The following is a 21,123-nucleotide window of genomic DNA, read 5'->3' as shown; positions in this document are numbered from 1 at the left end:
CTTTGTCTGGTGAGAGCAACTGCTTGCAATGGACTTTCTCTCGTTGCCGAGCCTACAGCTCTCCCAAACACCCCAGGGGAAAGGGGAGACAAGCTTGGGAGCAAATATTTGGATCATCTATTGCATTTAAGGCAGTGAAATCAACCTGATCCCTGTGTTGTTTTTTGTCCATTTTTTAATTTAAATGAGGCTCAACTTTATGCTACTTGTTGCTTCGCGAGGAGAAACCCAGGCTGGGAAGACACCAGGACCGTAAGAGCTGCAGCCGTAGGCACTGCCTGCACCATGAAATCTACCAGGCGAGGGGGTAAGGTGTGTGAGTGACCAGTGGCAATGGCTCGCCTGGAGCCGGACTCTCCTTGTAAACAGTAGCCCTGGGCAGCCTCCAGCCACACAGCACTCCCATGCTTGGCTCCGTGTCGCCTGACCGGGCACCCTTGCCGCTCTGCAGATGCCTTTCTCAGGGGAAGAGAGGAGCCTTCAGGGGGTCTACAAGTCAACGGCTCAGCAGCAAGATGGGCAAGCCCTGGCAGCCGGGGGGGTGTCTGTGTGCGCCGAGTGCTACACTAACCAGACCTTCGTCTTCGATGATGGCAGCTCTCACAGGTAGCCTCTTTAATGCATCCTGCCCCTTGGCAGGGCGTCAGACTAGATGTCCCTTGCAGTCCCTACGGTTCTGGGTGCCGCTCCCCTCCCACCCCGTTTCCCTTCTGCTTTGGACACTCGGGAGATGGGTGAGCAGTGAACCCGGGAAGTCACATCAGGACTCAGAGAGACCCCTGCTAGCCCTAGAGCCATGCCTGGTTCTCTAGCTCAACCTCTTGATACCAGGGACCGGCTTGCTGCCTTGCTAAACTGTGGCAGGGAGATCTGAGGGACCGGTGCCGGTTCACGGACCGGTCATGGAGAAACACTGCCCCGAGCTCTCCAGCAGCACAGGTGACCTCCTTGGAGTGAGCCCCTCTTCTTTGTAAGGACTGCTGCAAACCCCTGCTGGGGGTGTATTTAGTTTATTTGGTTTGTTGTCTTTTAATTTGAGCATTTGCTGAGCCAGACTCATGTGGTTTGCAAGAGGAGGCAGAAAAACTAACACCCCCTACCAAAAACAATAAGCACTTTCTCTGCAACAACCTGCCCTCAGACATGCATGTCCTGAGGGACATGCAGGACGCACTTAGGGTTGCAATGCAAGGGATCTCTAACTGCTTCTTGGTTCCCAACCATTGCCCTGGGCTGCAAAAGTGTCCTCAGTTGTAAAAAATGCCCTCATCCCTTTCCACCTTTCTGCCTTTAGTGTTAATGTTGTGAAGGCATTGGTTGCTGCCCCATAGCTAAGGCTGAGTTGTTTTCTATTTAAAGCAGAGATTTGCAGTCTTATGTTTATATGTTAGACATAGGAATATTTTTGATTTTTAAATATATAAACAGATGCCATGTTCCACAGCAGAGGTGGCTGCCTTTCAATGGCTGGAGAAGTGATCCCTCATACAGAACAGTCAGGAAAGCACTTCAGGGTGAAAGGAGCTAGAGGAATGGAAAATTGCTGTTTGCAGTGGGCATTCATGTACTTAACACTAAGAATCAGGGTGAAAGATGGAGACATCATGCTTATTTTGTTCCTCTGAGCCTCAGAATTGCATCTGGTGAGGATTAATAGTTGGGATTTGTATTCTGGTAGCACTTAGAATGGACTGAGCACTGTCCACACACATGAAAACAAAAGCTTGAAATCCAAGGGAGTTTAGATGTAGTGCACCAAATCCTGCCCTCCATTATGCCTGTGAAATCCTATTGAAACCAGCTGGTAAATCGAGCCAGAGGCATTGTATGGGTTAAATTGAGGGCAGGAGTTGTTCCAGTGGTATGAAGAACACAGGTGATATTCACATAGGAATTGCATCTGGTTACATGGAAATATCACCCAGGTTCTAAGTCCTTGTGAAAAAAGACCCTACTAGCTGTAGAGGCAGTGGGACAAATATTATTTGTATGAGGGTAGCGCCTAAGGGCTCCAATCACAGATCAGCTGACAAATTCTATCCTTCATTACCCCTGTGTAACCTTCTTGCCTGCAGTTACACCACTGACCTCCAGGGGGTCGTGTAGGTGTAAGGGAGGGCAGAATCGGGTCCAGTGCTATCAGTTAGCAACAGAGTTTCAGTCTTAGCTGTCAGCTCTTTGGCTGTTGTTGGCTTAGGGCAGAATGAGGACATTTCTTTCCTCTGAATGGGATTAAAAAAAAAAAAAAGAGGGGAAGGAGGGGGCTGGAATGCTCTGTAACAAACAGATTGCAGACTGTTTCTATAAACTCCCATGTAGGGATAGGGGGTTATTTTTAAGGCCGGAGCAGAGCTCACTGCAGTTAGTGAGGGGATGGTGTATACCTTGACTTTTAAAAACCCATGGATTTTAACCATCCTGCTAATGCCTATGTAGACAATTTGCATAACGAAGGTTATGAAGAACTTTCAGCTCCTTCTCATAAAATGCACAGTGTGATTTATTCTACTGGGGACTCTTAGCTTAGATTATAAGAATCCACACTCCTCTACGTCAGTGCTCAGACAAGCTATTCTGGCAGACTGTTACATACAGATGAAGTAGGAAAGAGTGTCTAGGGATCCTTCATATTAAATCTGTTCTTGGAGTCATTATAGAGAAAGTTGCTATTACTGTGTGTCACAGTCAATACTGAATGGGGAATTAAAAGCTTTGGTCCATATTGTGAGCTAATGGCCTGCTGTACTTTATTTAAGGGCGCTGTTTGAGCTACAATATACGAGGAACACAGAACATCCCCAAAAGCCAAAGTAACTTTCTTTTTGGGGGCCTCCCCACAATTTAGGAGAACAGCAGCTGTTAAAATCCACAGGGGAGCGGGAGGGGGAGGGGGAAGGGGAATGCAGCCTTTTTGCCAATGAGTTCCTGTGCCAGGTTTTTGCTTGGAACAATTTTTATGCCAAGGTATACGTTGTAACACAGAGGGGCTATGATATAAATGCTGAAAATCGCTCATCTATGAAACAGAGGAGGCCACTCTGTGTGTGTGCAGTAGTAAATATGTTCACTGAAACTGAAGCTTGTTCTTGATGCATTCTACTTTTTCCTGGTAGATCCATTCTGATAACATCAATACAAATATTTACTGGCATTGCTATTCAAATTGCCTTATACTCATCCGATGACAGGGGTAATTAGGCACATTAAGCTTGCATATAAATTCATTCTAATTGGACAAGGAAATCTGGATGTGTTGTGCCTACTGGTTTATCATTAGTGAGGATGGATTTCTTCAGAGCCACATCTGCTCATAACAAGTCAAGGAGATTTTCTTTCACTCCTAAAAGGTTAAATGGGGGAAGAAGAAAAAATATTAAATAAGAAGTCATTAATTTTCAAACCACCAACTGAGCGAGTAATTTGTAAATGGGTCTGAACTCTGGATCATGTGAACGACTCATTAATTCGCTCTCCCCATTTTTGTCTCTCACATAACAGTAATATCTGATGAGGGTAGGATACCCATCATGTATTAGAAAAGGAGAAATACTTCCCCTCCTTCTCCACACCATGTGTGTCTCAGCAAATCCATGGTAGCTCGGCTTCCTCTTGCAGCTTCATCGTTTAAAATGTTAACAAAGCCAGTAAAATGTGTGGGTTTTTTTTTTCATTCTCTGGAAGAAAAAATGTCTTTCTCTGCTTCTAACCCTCTGAAGGCCCAGTTCAATTGGTTTTCTCTTTTGCAAGTGACTCTTGTTTTTCCCTGTGGCTCTCTGACCTGTCAGGATGGCTGCATTGGCTATCTTGCCTTTAGCAAAAACAGATTCCTAAATTTGCAGCTGGGTTCTGTGTGAGAGAGAGATTGGGATGCCCCTCTAGTGGCTGCAATTTATGGAAGACTTAAATCCTAACATTACTTGCCACTGATAAGACTTGTACCTCAAGAGATGGAATCATTTGCTGCTGTTTGTATTGCAGTAGCACATAAGAATGGCCATAGTAAGCCAGACAAATGGTCCGTCTAGCCCAGTATCCTGTCTTCAAACAGTGGCCAGTGTCAAATGCTTCAGAGGGAATGATGAGAACAGGGAAATGTATTTAGTGATCCATCCCCTGTCACCCAGCTTCTGGCAGTCAGAGCTTTAGGAACATCTAGAGCATGGGGATGCATCCCTGACCACCTGGGCTAATAGCCACTGATGGATCTATCCTCCATGAGCTTATCTAATTTTTTTTAACCTAGTTATACTTTTGGCCTTCACAACATCCATGAGTTCCACAGGTTGACTGTGTGTTATGTGAAGAAGTATTTCCTTATGTTTGTTTTAAACATGCTGCCTCAAAATTTCATTGAGAGATTCCTGGTTCTTGTGTTATGGGAACAGGTAAATAACACTTTCTGATGCACTTTCTCTACCCTATTTGAGACTGTATAGACCTCTATCATATTCCCCCTTAGTCGTCTCTTTTCTAAACTGAACAGTCCCAGTTCTTTAATCTCTACTAATATGGAAACTGTTCCATATGCCTAATCATTTCTGTTGCCCTTCTCTGTACCTTTTCCAATTTTAATATATCTTTTGAGATGGGGTGATCAGAAGTCCATGCAGTATTCAAGGTGTAGCTGTACCAAAGATTTATATAGTGGCATTATGATATCTTCTGATTTATCCCTTTCCTAATGGTTTCTAACATTCTGTTCGCTTTTTTGACTGCCACTGCACACTGAGCAGAGGTTTTCTGAGAATTATCCACAATGACTCCAAGATCTTTCTTGAGTAGTAACAGCTAATTTAGAACCCATCATTTTGTATGTATAGTTGGGATGATTTTTTCCAATGTGCCTTACTTTGCACTTATCAGTGTTGAATTTCATCTGGCATTCTGTTGTCCAGTCACTCAGTTCTGTGAGATCCCTTTCCGCAGTCAGCTTTGGACTTAACTATCCTGAGTAATTTAGTATCGACTGCAAACGTTGCCACTTCACTGTTTATCCCCTTTCCCAGATCATTTATGACTATGTTGAACAGCACAGTTTCCAGTACAGTTCCTTGGGAGACCCTGCTATTTACCACTTTCCATTGTGAAAATTAACCATTTATTTCTACCCTTCGTTTCCTACCTTTTAACCAGTTACTTATCCATGAGAGGACCTTCCCTCTCGTCCCTTGATGGCTTTCTCTGCTTAAAAGCCTTTGAGGTGGGACCTTGTCAAAGGCTTTCTGAAATACAAAGAGCAGTATATCAACTGGCCTGTGAGGCATGATTTCCCTGTACAAAAGTCATGTCGACTCTTCCCCAATATATTGTGTTAATCTATGTGTCTGACAATACTGTTCTTTCCTGTAGTTCCCACAAATTTGCCTGATACTAAAGTCAGGCTTACCGGCCTGTAATTGCCAGGGTTGTCTCTGGAGCCTTTTTTAAAAAATGGATATTACATTAGCTATCCTCCAGTCACCTGGTCCAGAGGCTGATTTAAGTGATACGTTACATACCACAGTTGGTAGTTCTGCAATTTCACATTTGAGTTCCTTCAGAACTCTTGAGTGAACACCATCTGCTCCTGGTGACTTCTTATTGTTTAATTTATCGATTTGTTCCAAAACCTCCTCTAATGACACCTCAATCTGGGACAGTTCCTGAGATTTGTCTCCTAAAACGAATGGCTCAGGTGGGAGAATCTCCCTCACATCCTTGGCAGTGAAGACCAATGCAATTAATTCATTTAGCTTCTCCACAATGGCCTTGTCTTCCTTGAGTGCTCCTTTAGCACCTCCGTTGTCCAGTGCCCCACTGACTGTTTGGCCAGCTTCCTGCTTCTGATGGACTTACAAAAAGTAACTGCATTTTTATTTGGCCTTTTGATAGTTGCTCTTTAAATTTCTTTTTGGCCTGCCTCAGTATACTTCTGCTTAACTTGCCAGAGTGTATGCTCCTTTCTATTTCCTCACTAGGGTTCGATTTCCAATTTCTAAAGGATGCCTTTTTGCCTGTAACTGCCTCTTTTACTCTGCTGTTTAGCCATGGTGGCGTGTTTTTTTGGGTTTGAGTCCTGTAGGTTTTTTTCCCGTTTGGGGTATATATTGAGTTTGAGCTCCATTATGGTATATTTAAATAGCTTCCATGCAGCTTGCAGCATGTAGGAGCTCCTGTCATGGGCAAGGACTGCCTGGTCTTAGGCGCTGCACAAAGGACGGTCCTACCTCAAAGAGCTTACCTTGCATTCTTTTACTTTAGGAGCCAAGGGTCTTTGGTTTCATTCTCCCTGTCTCACGCTGTGGTGTATTTGTCTGCCGTGGTGGCCGTAGATTCGTTACCACTTCTGTGTGCAGGGGAATGAAAGACGGAAGATGTTTTAGGAGCAGAGGGCAGCCTCCTGGCCTAACATGCCTGTCTTCCCCCTCCTGAGTTTTAGGTTTCTCTTAAATTCCCTGGCATAAATGCTCCTGGGTATCTGTGTACAGAGATCAAACACTGGCAGGGCACCTCTTCCCCCCCCACTGCCCCAGCCCTCTTATTTATGTTAGAACAGCAAGGGAATGATCCTTTGCATTCACCATCTCCTTTATTTACATGACAGAGTTAGACCAGGAATACTTTGACTTCTTGAGCCTTTATCTAAACCATGTAATCCTGTGTCAACACACTCCTGTCTAAATGGACTTTGGCTATGCCATCCCCATTAAGGTCAACAGCAGGCACCTGCCCAAATTCTTCCCCATTGTCTTGAAATGTAGGGGAAAATAAGAGCAAGTGAGGAAATTGGTCATTCCCCTCTCTCACAATGTCTGTCCCAAATGCTATCCTGCATGCCGCTCTGGGTGCGTGTGTGTCTTTATCAATTTTTTTTGTTCCTCTTTGTGCAACAGTAATGGGATTAGAACCCCATTCCACTGCAATACTTCCCAAGGTATTTGCCCTGCGAGATTCCTCCAAAGAGAAAGCAAGCAGTTAATTGTAAGTGTGCTTTAATTTGTAAAATATGTCCAGCCCAGCAACATCCTGCTCAGCGATTCTTGGCACCCAGAGGGCATAAGTAACTTAAATTTTGCCTTCCTGTCTCACGGGAAATGTTGTGAATGTTTGTACAGCGAGGCAGTCAGCCAGCCAGGGCAGTGCACTGTCTCCTCTGGGTTAGAAACTCTTTTCTCCTTCTTGACCATGTAAGGGAACTCGGATAAGTAGTGACGAGGACTTAGCAGCCATAAGAAAAGGCTCACACAAAAATAACCTGCACAAGTATAGAACCAGAGAGAGAGGGTGACTCAAGCATCTGGAGAGTTGGCTTTTCTCTATACTACCTCCAGTGCATATGGTTTATTTCAGAAGAAAGAGGAGGAGCAAGACGACACTTGTGACAGGTGGTGAAGCCAAGGCTGTTTCTGCTGGAGAAGCTGTTTAGGAAAGTTGTATCTTTGCATAAGACGTATGTGGCTTTTTTCATGTCTTCTCACATATTTTTAGCCTCTCTTACCGAAGATATGTCAGTCCGTCCTGAAGATTTTGCTGATACGTCTCTGGGAATACTGGATGCTTCTGTTTATATTTGGAGTACATTAGGTAGAACTATGTGTAGTCAGGAAGGATACAATTGGGCTGGTTTAGATACTAAACATTAGTTTGGGGAGCAGGGTGTTTTGGGGAGGCGTGCAGCTGTACTGACTGAGTCAACTGTTCCAAAGTAACAGCTTGAGAATTAGGTCCCAGAGTGGCAATAAGAGAGGTCTTTAAGAATGACTGAAACTGCACCTCTGAGAATGGTGCTATTGACTACAATGGTCCTGGCTTCCCAGGATTAGATTAAAACATGTGGTAGGTTTTTCCCCTCTTTTGGTTTGGTTTGGTTTTGTGAAGTGAGTTTAGCTGATCAAACAACTCTTCGTATCAGCAGAGGAGATGCAGCAGTGTCCTTCCACTGTGCTTTACCCTCATTCAGAGGTCTGCTTCTAGGAGCCAGAAGGCAGTTTGGTTGTATGTTCTTCCATTCTTTGGTCTCTGTTGATGGTTGTGCCTATTAATGCTGGCTGTGGTTGGCTTTCTCCACTCGGCCACCATGAACCGGACAGGAACCCACTAAATTTATTTCACGTAGATCATCAAGCAGCCAGTAGATGATTATGCCTTTTGTTCATTCGTGACCGTGGTAGGGTTCAAAGTAGTGTCCTTCAGGTAAAATGCTCCATATCTCATTAGGAATTTCCTAGGTCATCCAGGCAAGGCTAATTATGGACCCCGAGGAAGCTGTTTGCCTGCTCTCCTAGCTGTAGTTGAGATTCTGCCATCACTTGAGTCTTTAAGTCAAGAATGAGTATCCTTCTGAAAGATCTGCTGTAGCTCAACCAGAAATTATGGACTTGATGAAGAAATTACTGGGTGAGGGTCCTGGAATAGACTCTCTGGTACCCAGTTCATTAGACCACGCAGCTTCCAGTACTTTGTATTTTAGTTGAATATTTATCTAACTTGGAGTCAGTGCTGTGCCAAGGGCCTGAGTGTTAGGTGGGACAAAGCAGCTGTTTTATAGGGTCTTGCATGCATGCTAGTGAAGGATAGTTTTAAAAGTGTCCCTTGTCCCTCTGCTGTGGTGTCTGAGCTGTTCAGTGAGGTATAGAAATTCCCTAGGAAGCCATCCTGCTCCTACTGAGGTGTGTCACATTCTGGGACACAGTGCAGCTGGTCTTGCATAGATTATGTAATAAACACCTCAGAATGGTATCTATAGTTGGGATGAAGGCACACTCAGTGGTCTTTAAGTTTTCCATTTTCTGAGTGGGGCAAAGTCCATCTGGTAGAACTTGCACCGAATTAAACTCTGTTACTTGTTAGTAACTAACTATTCCGGGCATAATTACCTGCTTTCACCTTTATTTAAAAAAATAAAGGAAGATTTGTCAGCTTCTCTTCCTTTGGCTGGCAGCTGGGATCTCAGTTCTTGGAATAAGAAAAGGAGTACTTGTGGCACCTTAGAGACTAACCAATTTATTTGAGCATGAGCTTTCGTGAGCTACAGCTCACTTCATCAGATGCATACCGTGGAAACTGCAGCAGACTTTATATATACACAGAGAATATGAAACAATACCTCCTCCCACCCCACTGTCCTGCTGGTAATAGCTTATCTAAAGTAATCGTCAGGTTAGGCCATTTCCAGCACAAATCCAGGTTTTCTCACCCTCCACCCCCCCACACAAATTCACTCTCCTGCTGGTGATAGCCCATCCAAAGTGACAACTCTTTACACAATGTGCATGATAATGAAGTTAGGCCATTTCCTGCACAAATCCAGGTTCTCTCACTCCCTCACCCCCCTCCAAAAACCCACGGAATCTTGGCCTTTTCTTGCTTCAGAAATAATTGCAACATAGGGGATTAGCTGTTGAGAACACCATAAAAGTACAAGGCCAGTCATTGCTGAAGTGTGCTTGTAAAGCAGAGATAAAGAGGAATTGTGAGTTGGTTTTCTCAGTCATGCTTGCGATCACCTGAGCCATTTGATATTCACATTGCAGTGAGCTCACCAGTAGGTGGAACTGCTGAGGCTGAAAACGGAATACATCCTAACACACATGTATATCTCTGGGAAAGGACTTCTGGGGTTTCCCTTGTATTGAGTTACTTTCACCATATTGGTTCCATAGCGTTAAATGTGCTGAGTTCCAGATGTTGGGTATTGTTGGGCTCCAGAATGGTCCTGCAGCAGCTTCAGCAGAAGAACAGCAAAGTAGGAGGCTGCCCCTGCTCAGTGTGGCTATGGCCCACAATAATGTTTTACGCTTTCCCAGTTCTCCATGACAGTGACGTCTTCCACCCTGGCCTTCAAGGGCTGCCTGAGATTCTCTTTGAAGCCCATCGGTGCTGCCTTTAAATCAGCCCAAGAGGACGCTGGAATGACTGACTCATTCATTCTTCTCCGGCAACTTCCTGGGCTTATATGTAGGTTAGAAAGCCGGCCTCCCACCTCTTCCCAGCTTTGTTCCTTGCTGTAAAGCTGAACACACGTGCCTGGTCGGGGAAAGCACTTCCCCCTCCCATTTCCCTCTATTATTTGCTGACTTTCAGTGCCCTTTGCTTACTGGAACAGGTCGCACACGCTGGATCTGCAACTCTGAGGCATTGGCATGGTGCTCCTTGCCCCCACCTAGATGTGGTTACAGAGAGAGAAGGGTTTTCCCAGCACAACAGTCACAGGAATTGGCACTTCATAGCTTCTCTGGGTGTGTTGAGTAATACTCTGCATTGGCAGATATTCCTGGAGCAAATTACCCCACTCGAAAAAGCAAGGCACAGGCAAGATGCTTTCTGTGCTGTGGGAAGTCAGACGTGCTCTTAGTTCCCATGGAATAAATGACGCAAGGGACCAGGAAACTCCATTTTGAGATGTGTTTGTAAACACTGCTGAAAGAGCTCAGTGGTTTGAGCATTGGCCTGCTAAACCCAGGGTTGTGAGTTCAATCCTTGAGGGGGCCATTTAGGCATCTGGGGCAAAAATTGGGGATTGGTCCTGCTTTGAGCAGGGGGTTGGATTAGATGATCTCCTGAGGTCCCTTCCAGCCCTGATAGTCTATGATTCTATGGGACCAGTCAGAAAAATGGATGTAAATAGGAAGGTCGAGGAGAGCCAGGCCTGGTGGGAAATTGCTGTATCGCTAATAGGATTTATATCCCCTTTATCCTCTTGTGCAGGTAGTGGCAGCATAAAGGTTGATCTCTGTGCCAAGGCTCTATCAGAAGCTTCTGACATGCGAATTGCTGTCTTTTTACTTTAATCATCTGTTTAGAGCTTAAATTCATTAGCAGTTGATTGGCATGGAACTTAATCCTGTTATTAGAGCAGCGCATGCTAGCACCCCTCTAACAAAAGGCCTGGCAGCATTTCAGTTCTGGACCTGGGTGATTTTCAGAGGGTCTGGCAGCTATCAAAATCTTCTCTAGGGTTAAACTGGATCTGGAGAAGAGCTTGTTGGTGAGGAACGTGGCAAATTGCGGCTTGTCTTTCAGTTGCAGCAATGTGAATCCTTTTCAGAATTTGCCTTCACAAGGTTCCTTGGGAATCTGCTCTTTATTTTTAAAATGAGCTTGTACAAACCTATTGGCTTCATTACGATCCGGACCCCATGCTGAGAACGAAGGCCCCTTGCCCTGTGCAAGAGGGCTAAGTGCACGGCACAGGTCTCTAGCTGCTCAAAAAAGGCCTAGAGCCACAGTGCTGTGCACAGGGCAGCCTGCATTTCAGCAGGTAGGCTCATAAAAAGCAGATTTATTTTAACACTTAAGTGGTACTCGTGGCTTCTGGGGTGGGCATTTCCTGCAGCCGCACACCTTAGAGGGAACACCGGTTGTTGGCCTATTGCTCAACCCCCAGCATGGAGGATTAGTGGACTGCTTTTCCTCTGGTTCCCCCTTTGACCTGTCTGGATTGTGTGGCCCTACCCAGAGTTAAAACTACTAGCTGTCAGGGTCATGGGAACACACAAGCCTTTTTGCTTGCTTCAAGGTGCAGCCTTCAGGATAGGCAGGGATGGTGGAGCCTTATTCATACCCTAAGCAATGTGTGATGTTGAGGAAGGATTCAGATTTAGAGGTGGTCTACACTGGTACTGCCCCTGTTGGGAAATTTCAGAGTGAAAAAGACACCTAGGATAGACAAAGCTATGCCGCTGAGTCTGTGTTGGTGCTAATATATGGTGCATTTCATTAGTCACCTTTTTATACATGAGTTGCCTAAATACATGAGCTGTGGACTGTGTGTATTTTTATTTCACTATCGTTAACCAACAAAAGGATGTTTTACGGTTGAGATGTTCAAAGGATTAGTGATTATGGGTGCTTCCATTTTTAGCTGCCCACCTTGGGACATCTCAAAGGGACCTCAGGGCAGGAGCTCGCACCATCTGAAAATCAGACCCCTTTTTAAGGTGTCTTGCATTGGGGTCCCTCACAGTCGAAGCACCTGGAATCCCAAGTCACTGCTGAAAATTGTGGCCTGAATTTCTACTTGCTCCTTGTCATTACAGGGTGAGATATTACCTGTAATCCGCTCCACTACAAAAACCCAGCAAACCAGTCTACCAGCCAGATTGTAACAAACCCCCAAAACCCCTCTCCGAAATGCTCTCCCTCTTCCTGCTGCAAGGCCTAGAGAAATAAATGGTCTTTGCAGCCTGTCCAGAAGGCTCTTTTTGGGAATGAATCCCAAAGTCAAAGTCTTCTCCTGAGAAACATGTTGCCACCAATGCTTCCCTTTTAAACCAGGGGTTGGTGGCTGGATCTCTTATGCTGTTTGCTGGTGTGGGTCCAGTGGGGGGGGGAATGAGTGCTCTTTATTATATGGCAGAAAAGTTGGTTTTATGGATCCGTGTGGGCAGATTCCACCCCGAGCGTTATACCAGAATTATCCTTGTATGCAGATCTGTGGCACAATGAGCTTCCCAAGTCACGTACACAGAACCCGATCTTGACCTTTCAAGGACAGAGCGAATTCTGCCAGGAACGTTTTAGTGCCAGGGCAGGTCAGTCAAGTTTTAATTGGCTCTAATTAGCATCCCTGCAAGCTATCTCCACTCCAGTTGAGTTCCACTCAGCTGCAAAAGTGAGAAGATTGGAGAAGTCCCTTCCAATCTGACCCAGGAGGGTGAAGGACAAACATATTAAGGAATGTGGCCATAGGAAAATAAGGGTGCAGAAATTGATCAGTTAAACTGAATTGCACTGTATTTGCATATTTACACAATAGACTATAATGATTGAGAATGAACCATTATTCTCTATTGTCTGCCTGTCATTCTGATCAACTGTGTTAGGCACTTGCTTCGCTCTGTCATTAACTTTCCTGGGAGGTTGGGGGATGGAGGTTTGGCTGATTATTTAACAGTACACTGAGGAAGCAGTGTAGTCCAATGGATAACGCACTGGGCTGGGAGTCAGGAGACCTGAGGTTGTTCCCATCTGCTGCGCCGGTATGTGTCCTTGGGCATCGGTTTCACTGTTAGGTTGCAGGCTCTCTGGGGGAGGGCCGTATTTTGGGCAGCACCCAACATGATGGGAGCTCAATCCTGATTGGGACCTTTGGGCGCCACCCCAATAGGGTCACGTAAAATCTATGTAAAATATGCAGAGTGGAAAAGTTCAGGTTCAGTCATTTGGCTCCATCTCGCTAATGGAAGAAATTAACCACGACTCCTTCCTCCCTTCCCCAGATATATTCAGATAACATTCCGGGCCTGAGCCACAAAAGCAAAGAGGCTGAGAATTCAAACTATGACTTCAGAAAATCAGCAAGGCTGGACCTGCATGAAAACCTCCTAAGCTTATCTTTACCAGCTTAGGTCAAAAAGTTCCCCAAGGTACAAAATATTCCACCCTTTGTCCTTGGATTGGCCGCTACCACCACCAAACAAATACTGGTTTCTAGGGAAGAGCTGTTTGGAAACGTCTTTCCCCCCAAATACTTCCCAAAACCTTGCACCCCACTTCCTGGACAAGGTTTGGTAAAAAGCCTCACCAATTTGCCTAGGTGACTACAGACCCCGACCCTTGGATCTTAAGAACAATGAACAATCCTCCGAACACTTGCACCCCCCCTTTCCTGGGAAATGTTGGATAAAAAGCCTCACCAATTTGCATAGGTGACCACAGACCCAAACCCTTGGATCTGAGAACAATGAAAAAGCATTCAGTTTTCTTTCAAGAAGACTTTTAATAGAAATAGGAGTAAACAGAAGTAAAGAAATCCCCTCTGTAAAATCAGGATGGTAGATACCTTACAGGGTAATTAGATTCAAAACATAGAGAACCCCTCTAGGCAAAAACTTAAGTTACAAAAAAGATACACAGACAGAAATAGTTATTCTATTCAGCACAATTCTTTTCTCAGCCATTTAAAGAAATCATAATCTAACATGTACCTAGCTAGATTACTTACTAAAAGTTCTAAGACTCCATTCCTGGTCTATCCCCGGCAAAGGCAGCATAAAGACAGACCCACAGACCCTTTGTTTCTCTCCCTCCTCCCAGCTTTTGAAAGTATCTTGTCTCCTCATTGGTCATTTTGGTCAGGTGCCAGCGAGGTTACCTTTAGCTTCTTAACCCTTTACAGGTGAGAGGAGTTTTCCTCTGGCCAGGAGGGATTTTAAAGGGGTTTACCCTTCCCTTTATATTTATGACAGACCCCATCTCGCTAATGGAAGAAATTAACCACAACTCCTTCCTCCCTTCCCCAGCTATATTCAAATAACATTCCGGGCCTGAGCCACAAAAGCAAAGAGGCTGAGAATTCAAACTACGACTCCAGAAAATCAGCAAGGCTGGAAATTGAATCCAGGAATCCCAATTTCTAGTTCCCTGTGTTAACCATTAGATCTTTCTGTGATGTTGCACTCCATATGTTTTATGGAAATATGCTTATGAGTGTGAAATATGAAGTAACTGGAATATGCTTTATGCAAAAGGTCTCTTGTAAGGTATCATAACAAAGGTTATAACCTACTGAATATATTCCTCCTATTTGTATGCATGTATCAGTCTTGTATCTGAAGCTAGAAATGTGAAGTATAACTCTGAAGTCCTATTGTAATTATGCAAAGTGTGGGCCATTAATGATGGTTTAGAATCTTGATGGCTCCCATTGACCCAGACAATTGGTTGTAAATGGTTTATTTATCTGCAAACCTTCCTGTGTACATGTGGGCCAACCCAGGAAGAATGGAGACTAGGGGGTCTTACAGTGACATGTGACCATCATGTCACATGATGCTGGAATCCATTTTAATCCTTGTACTTTTCCATTGATGAGGCAGGGGTGGGGACAAGCACAGACAAAAAATTCCTGCCTTGTGCCAACCCTAGCTATAAAAGGGGGTGGAGCAGGACAAAGGTGGTGGCCAGTCAAGAGAAAATCCTGGCTTACCACCTGAGAAGTCTGTTGGATCTAACAAAGACTGTACCAGGGGAAAGGATTGGGCCCAGACTAGGAAGGAGTCGAGTCTGTGAAAGAAGCTTATTGGAACCTCTTCAAGGGTGAGATATTACCTGTAATCAGTTTCTTAATGTATTAGGCTTAGACTTGCTTGTTTTGTTTTATTTTGCTTTGTGATTTACTTTGTTCTGGCCGTTATTACTTGAAACCACTTAAATCCTACTTTTTATACTTAATAACATCACTTTTGTTTATTAATAAACCCAGAGTAAGTGATTAATACTTGGGGGAGCTGTGCACATCTTTCTATCAGTGATACAGAGGGGGAACAATTTATGAATTTACCCTGTATAAGCTTTATATGGAGTAAAACAGATTTATTTGGGGTTTGGATCCCATTGGGAGTTGGGTGTCTAGGTGCTCGAGAGAGGTAACCTGCTGAGCTGTTTTTAGTTAAAGTCTGCAGCTTTAGGGGCATGGCCCAGACCCTAGGTCTATGTTGCAGCATGACTGTCTCAACATGGCAGGGTTCTGGAGTCCCAACCTGGCAGATAAAATGGGCTCAGAGGTAATTTCAGCACATCAGGTGACAGTCCCAAGCGGGTCTCTGTGACGGAACCCGGCACACTTTCTTTTAGTGGTTTCCTACCAAGAAAGGCTTCCGAACATAGACTAAAACACAGAGTTGTTTACTTTTCAGGAGGCTTTACATAATTGTTTAAGAGCTGTTTATTCTTAAAGAGAAGAGTCCAGTCTGCTGCCACTATGCATGGACTGTCCGTTAGCCGAGCTGGGAATTTTGGGGCACATAGAAAACAGATCTGTCACCTTTTTAATATTGTGCTTTCTTATGGGAAACTGGGCAAAGGGTATTTTTTTTCCTTCTCTTTGAAACAGGGCAAGAGGGACTGTAATGTGCAATAGGCAGAGGCAGAAACTGGGATTCAGGACTCCTGGTTTCTATTCTGGGCTATGTAGAGGACTTGCTTTGTGACCTGGCGGGGAATGGGCACCAGGAAAGACGCTTAATATCACTGTGGTTTAATGTCTCTCTAGGAAAAATGGGGATAATAATACTGACGTGCTCCTTTCACCTGCTGGGAGATTTGATTAATAGCTTTATGAAGGACTTTGAGATGAGGCACTCTTACTGCTGTGGTGATGGCCCTGTAAATCCCTAGATGAAAGATGCCATGGAAGTGCATTTTGTCATTAGAAGTGATTTAGCAGTGAGCTGGGGAGGAAGGATGCCTTTGGGGTTAAAGCACTAGGCTGGGATCTTGGAGATCTGGGCTTCAATTCCTTGCTTCACCAAAGATTTCTTTGGACAAGTCTCTGGTTGGTACCTCGCATCCCCATCTGTAAATGGCACGGTGAGCCATTCCTCCCACAAAGGGGTGTTGGGAGGCCAAATCCCTAAGTGCTTTGGAGATGCTTGGATACAATGGTGACGGGGCTGTTTAAGTATCTAGGCGGATCCTAACTGCTGCAACAGTGCAGTAAATTACCTTATCACTTGGTCAGTAGGTAGCCATGACAAATGAGTGCATTACTTACCATGAAGTGAGTAATGTGCTCAGCTCAGTAGCTTTTTATATTCAACCCTAATTATGGCTCTTTAAATATTTGAAGACCTCCTCTAATAGGGTGCTGGTAGCGGTATTAGCATCAAGGCACTGGTGGACTTCTCTGCAGGAACATCATCATCAGGCACACCCCACTTTCAATCAGTGCCTTTACACCCCCCCCCTTTTAACAAAAAACAGGTTTTACTTATTGGGCAGAAGGCAGGAAAGCCACAATTGTTTTAATTACCTGATAGACAAGAAAATGTTTCCTGAGAGGGTGCTAGATTTCATTTCCATTCTAGTATGTAATATATCAGCGTGGTTTTAAAATTCCCGTGCTGTTCAGCTCTAGGTAGTTTCTTAATACCGTAAACTGACTCAAGGGAGAGTACAGCACAGGAGAGGAGACTTTCCTTCCCTTTTATTTTGTCTTATTTTGGTAGCCACAGGTATTGGCCTCTGATACATCTCCGTGGTTTGCATATAGGTTCTGACCAGCAGGGACAGTGTCGCTGGCCACACTGCCTTCATCAGAACAGCCCTTCTGAGCACACACAGGCGAACAGGCATCTGTGTGGGAGGCTGACTGACCACTGCGTGACTCTTGGATCTGGGCCATGTGGACTCGAAGCTTTGTACCATGCAAATGAACTCCATATGGCTGCTGGGAGCCTGGAGCATTCCACGCAGCATTCCGTGCTCCGGCTCCAGCAGCATGCGAGAGCCAGTGATGGGCTTGACTTCTGTGTGCGCTACATACAAGAGAGCTGTCTGAGCCCAGACTGCCTTTCTGCTGACGCACCTGATGCTCAGACGGCCTCTGTGTTTTCATGTTGTCCGCGCTGTGTTTTGTCGAGCGCTTGCTGGGTGATGGGAGAAGAGGCGAACTCTGGATCTTCAAAGAGAAACTGGTAGGGAAGAAGCAATTTCTGTCTCTCCCCCAAACAAACAGCTGCACCTGTCGGCACACAGGGTTGTGTAATACAGCCCTGCCTGGCACTGGAAGCTGTGAGGAGAATCAGGCAGTGAGGATAAGAGCGTGGAATTAATTCCTGTACTTCAGTGCTCGGGTGTGTTGTGGGACCGCTATAGAAGTCCAATGCACCTAGCTGCTGGGGGACGGCTACAGTGGAAACTCCGGGCTCCAGCCTGCTGTGGGGCAGCTACGGGAGAAGCTCAGTGCGAGTAGAGACTGGAGTTTTCATTCTGAACAATAAAAAGGGAGGTGGAAGAATATGTCCTGCCAAGACAGTGACAGAGGAAACCTCTTTGTGCCCAAAATGATTGTAAGGAATTATTCACTGAGCAGTGATCCCTGTGGAAATCTCACTCCCATAAAGCTGCCAAGGTCAGTGTCTGTCTAGGTGACATGCTGAGGCTAAGCTATAGCTGCCCAAGGGGCTAGTCTAGCTTTCACACTTGACTTTTCCATTCATGAAGTGTGTGTGTGTGTGTGTGTGTTGCTTTTCTCAAGCTTCTCTGCCTCTACCCCCCACCCCTTTCTTGTTTGGGCTAGTGTACCCCCACTGCTTTCTGGCATGCCTGCTCATTGCTCCATTCACTGCCAAGGAGCCTGCATTGATGGTTTTAGCCAATGTGTGTCACTTACACAGGAGGAGGGTGCTGTCTCCCCTCCGCACTTGGCCACTGAGAGACCCCCCACAGGGATGTCACTCAAAAGGAAGGGGAAAAGCAACTGTAACCAGGTAACCATAAGAGCTGTGGGAGGAGAAGCCAGGAATGATGGTGATTTGTACGTATTCTTTAAAACGCACAGAAAATTAAAGGCGGGGAGGCAGAATTTCCTGAATAGCTTATTGTTCATCAGAGAGGCCAGGGCCGATGATGACTTTTTGAGAGAGCCCAGCACCTGGAGGATCTGTTCTTACCAAGAAGTGAGAGCGAGGAATAAGTGGAAAGTGAGAGATGCCTCTGCTGTGACGATGGAGAAGAGAGATCAAAAAGGAAGCCACTCCAGTAAGTCCAAGACTCACCTGGCTTAGTGTACCAAGGTGCTGAACATCCGCAGCTCAGATGACTTCAAGAGGAGTTGGCATTGTTCAGCATCTTTGAAAATCAGAATACGCATATGAGGAGAGGACAGGGCTGGTGCGTTGGTGTGAATCTCTTTATAGGTACTCGCAGGATGTTGGGCCCATTGTTGCAATACCAGAGTGCCCCACAAACACCTCTCTTGGGATAGGGCAGTATCATCCTCATTTTACATATGGGGGGAAATTGAGATCCAGGGTGAAGAAGAGATTCCCCCAAGCTGACACGGATGGACTGGCAGAGCTTGGGACTGAATGTGAGTCCCTTGAACCGCAGGTCTGTGCACTGACCACAAGACCCACCCTTCCTGGATGGAAGTGGTTGGAAACAAAGACCGGAAGTGTGAATCTCCATCCTTAGAGGTTTTTAAGGCCTGGCTTGACAAAGCCTTGGCTGGGATGATTTAGTTGCTGTTGGCCCTGCTTTGAGCAGGGGGTTAGACTAGATGACCTCCTGAGGTCTCTTCCTACCCTGATCTTCTATGATTCTGTGAAAGGTGACGGTGAAGCCCTGCTGCTGTGTGGGATCAGAATGGCCTGAGTGATCTCTGGTCCCACTGACATGGCTGCTTTCTGACTGAAGGAAAAAGCTGGAGGGCCCATTTGTCTAGTGAACACACTGGCTGAAATTGGGACCGAGAGCAAACCAGTCACCAGGAGGTGTCAGAGTGTGGGGAGGGCTGCCATAGCAAGCGGGCTGTCTGAGAAGCCATCTTGAAAGGCCATGGCTGTGAGGGGCAATGGGAGGCCAGCCAAAGGGAAGCAGAGCCTTGGAAGGATGCCCTATCTCAGGGTTCAGCCTAGTATTTCCTTCTAAAAAGACTAAGGTGGAAGACGGCCTTCTGCCCTGCAAATTAACCCTTCCACAGCCACTTGATTAAAAGAGGGGTGGGTGGGTGTCTTGGGCTTCTAACAACTGCCGTGTCCTAAAGCCAGGTCTGTCCATTTTGGGAGAGCCCCCCGAGATCATATCTCTGCTCACCCTGCTGACATGAAAGAGATGCTTTCTGCACAGGGAACGGAGAGGGTCAAGGGTGGGCCGACAGCCGAGTGAGCTGTTCTGTGCTGTCAGTGGGCTGGGGCCTGCAGAGGCTGCTTGCAGCCGGCGAAAGGCAGTCCAAAGAGAATATTCTCCTGCTGTTTGAGGGGAATCTGGACACGTTGCCCTGTAGAGTCAGCAGCTGCTGGGACATAGGTCCTGGAATGACACAAGAAGGGCAGTTTGTGAATGGGGGTGTGAACCCCTTACATCCCACCCCACTAGGCAGACCTCTGATGAATGTACCTATTACGCCTAGCAGGCAGCTCCTAGCATAGCTTCTCTGCCAGCCAAACCAGCGAATTCAACGGTAACAGTGCTTTGTGCTGCAGACACAGAGACGTGTCTGTCATCAGCAGGGATGGAGGCCAAGCAGTCTGGCTTCAAACTCGGACATCCCTACTGCTCCACCATCAGTCACGAGTGATTAGCCTTGTCTCTCTGTAGGCTACAGCCAGTCATTAGAGGGTGACAACAGACACCCCGCAATGTGCCATGGCTTTACAGCATGCACAGTGGAATGAAGCCGAAGACAGTGGTTCTGCTTTGGCCAAGTAGAGCTGGGTTGGGTTAATGAGATCAGGTGTTGGGAGCTCACTTTCGATCAGATGCACACAGACTTCTTGGACTGAAGCTGGTGGAGGGGAGAGGGAGCAAGGCCCCTCTCCCTTGGCTAGAGGATGTACGTGCTGTCCCAGTGAGATAAGGCTGGTTAAGCCTCTGTGCTGGGCATTGGTTTCCCACACAACACTGGTTTTGTTCCTCTGAGTTCCCAAACTAAACAGGGTCATAACAGAGGGTTGTTTAGGCAGGTGCATCAGACTCAAGTCCAGATTGTTATTAGAAGGAGGTAACAGCCTCTGTTCTGTTTATCCTCTGGCTCTTGTGGAGGGGGGCAGTCCAGTGAGGTGCTCGGAGCTTTCTGCTCCCACTTTAAATCTTGTCAGGTGGACCCAGAAGTGCATTTATTTAACAGCAGTGAGGAGAGGGCACTTGACACTTTGCAGGATCCCCAGGCCCTAAATTGCTGTTAAGGATTTAGAAGCATGTCCTAACAATGGGCATGATACTGAGAGGTGCTAAGCAACCAGCAATGTTCATGGACATCCGTGGAGATGGAGATGGTCAGCCCCTTTTAGGAGGTGGGTCTGTTTATTGTGTAGATAAAATAGGAATTGCCAGACTGGATCAGACCAGTAGCCCATATAGTGTGGTGTTCTCTCTCTGATGATGGCTGGTACCTGATGCTTCAAGGTAAGTGCAAGAAGCCGTGTAATGGACAATTATGGCATCTGTCAAGAGAGGAAGTTCCTTCCTGAGCTTAGGCAGCTTGTGATTGGTTTATGCTCTGGAGCATGAGTGCACATCACTCTGCATGTGGTTCACAGCATGCAAAGGATTGACTGAGACGGTGTCAAGGATTCCTTGTTCTTGTTTCACTATCCTTGCCTTCATCCCTTGTTACCAGTCAGTGCAACATCTGGATCAAAAAACTTCCTGTGCCCCAAAAGAATCGATGGCTTTTAAAATGTATTTCAAACAACTGTC

The 21,123-nt window shown here is 45.9% G+C and overlaps 1 protein-coding gene across 1 annotated transcript in view; it reads left to right on the top strand.

Moving 5' to 3' along the window:
• The first annotated feature begins 451 nt into the window (after positions 1-451).
• The window catches only part of KCNT1 (potassium sodium-activated channel subfamily T member 1), a 194,008-nt gene continuing 173,336 nt past the window's right edge, over positions 452-21,123 (top strand). Inside the window, exon 1 of the mRNA XM_077835879.1 lies at positions 452-606. Within this exon, the coding sequence (XP_077692005.1) occupies positions 452-606 (155 nt within the window). The remainder of the gene's footprint in view (positions 607-21,123) is intronic.

Source organism: Eretmochelys imbricata, chromosome 16 (assembly GCF_965152235.1).
Source record: "Eretmochelys imbricata isolate rEreImb1 chromosome 16, rEreImb1.hap1, whole genome shotgun sequence".
Classification (NCBI taxonomy): Eukaryota; Metazoa; Chordata; order Testudines; family Cheloniidae; genus Eretmochelys; species Eretmochelys imbricata.
The sequence above is the reverse complement of the archived record's forward strand: the minus strand, read 5'-3'. Positions and strand labels throughout refer to the sequence as shown.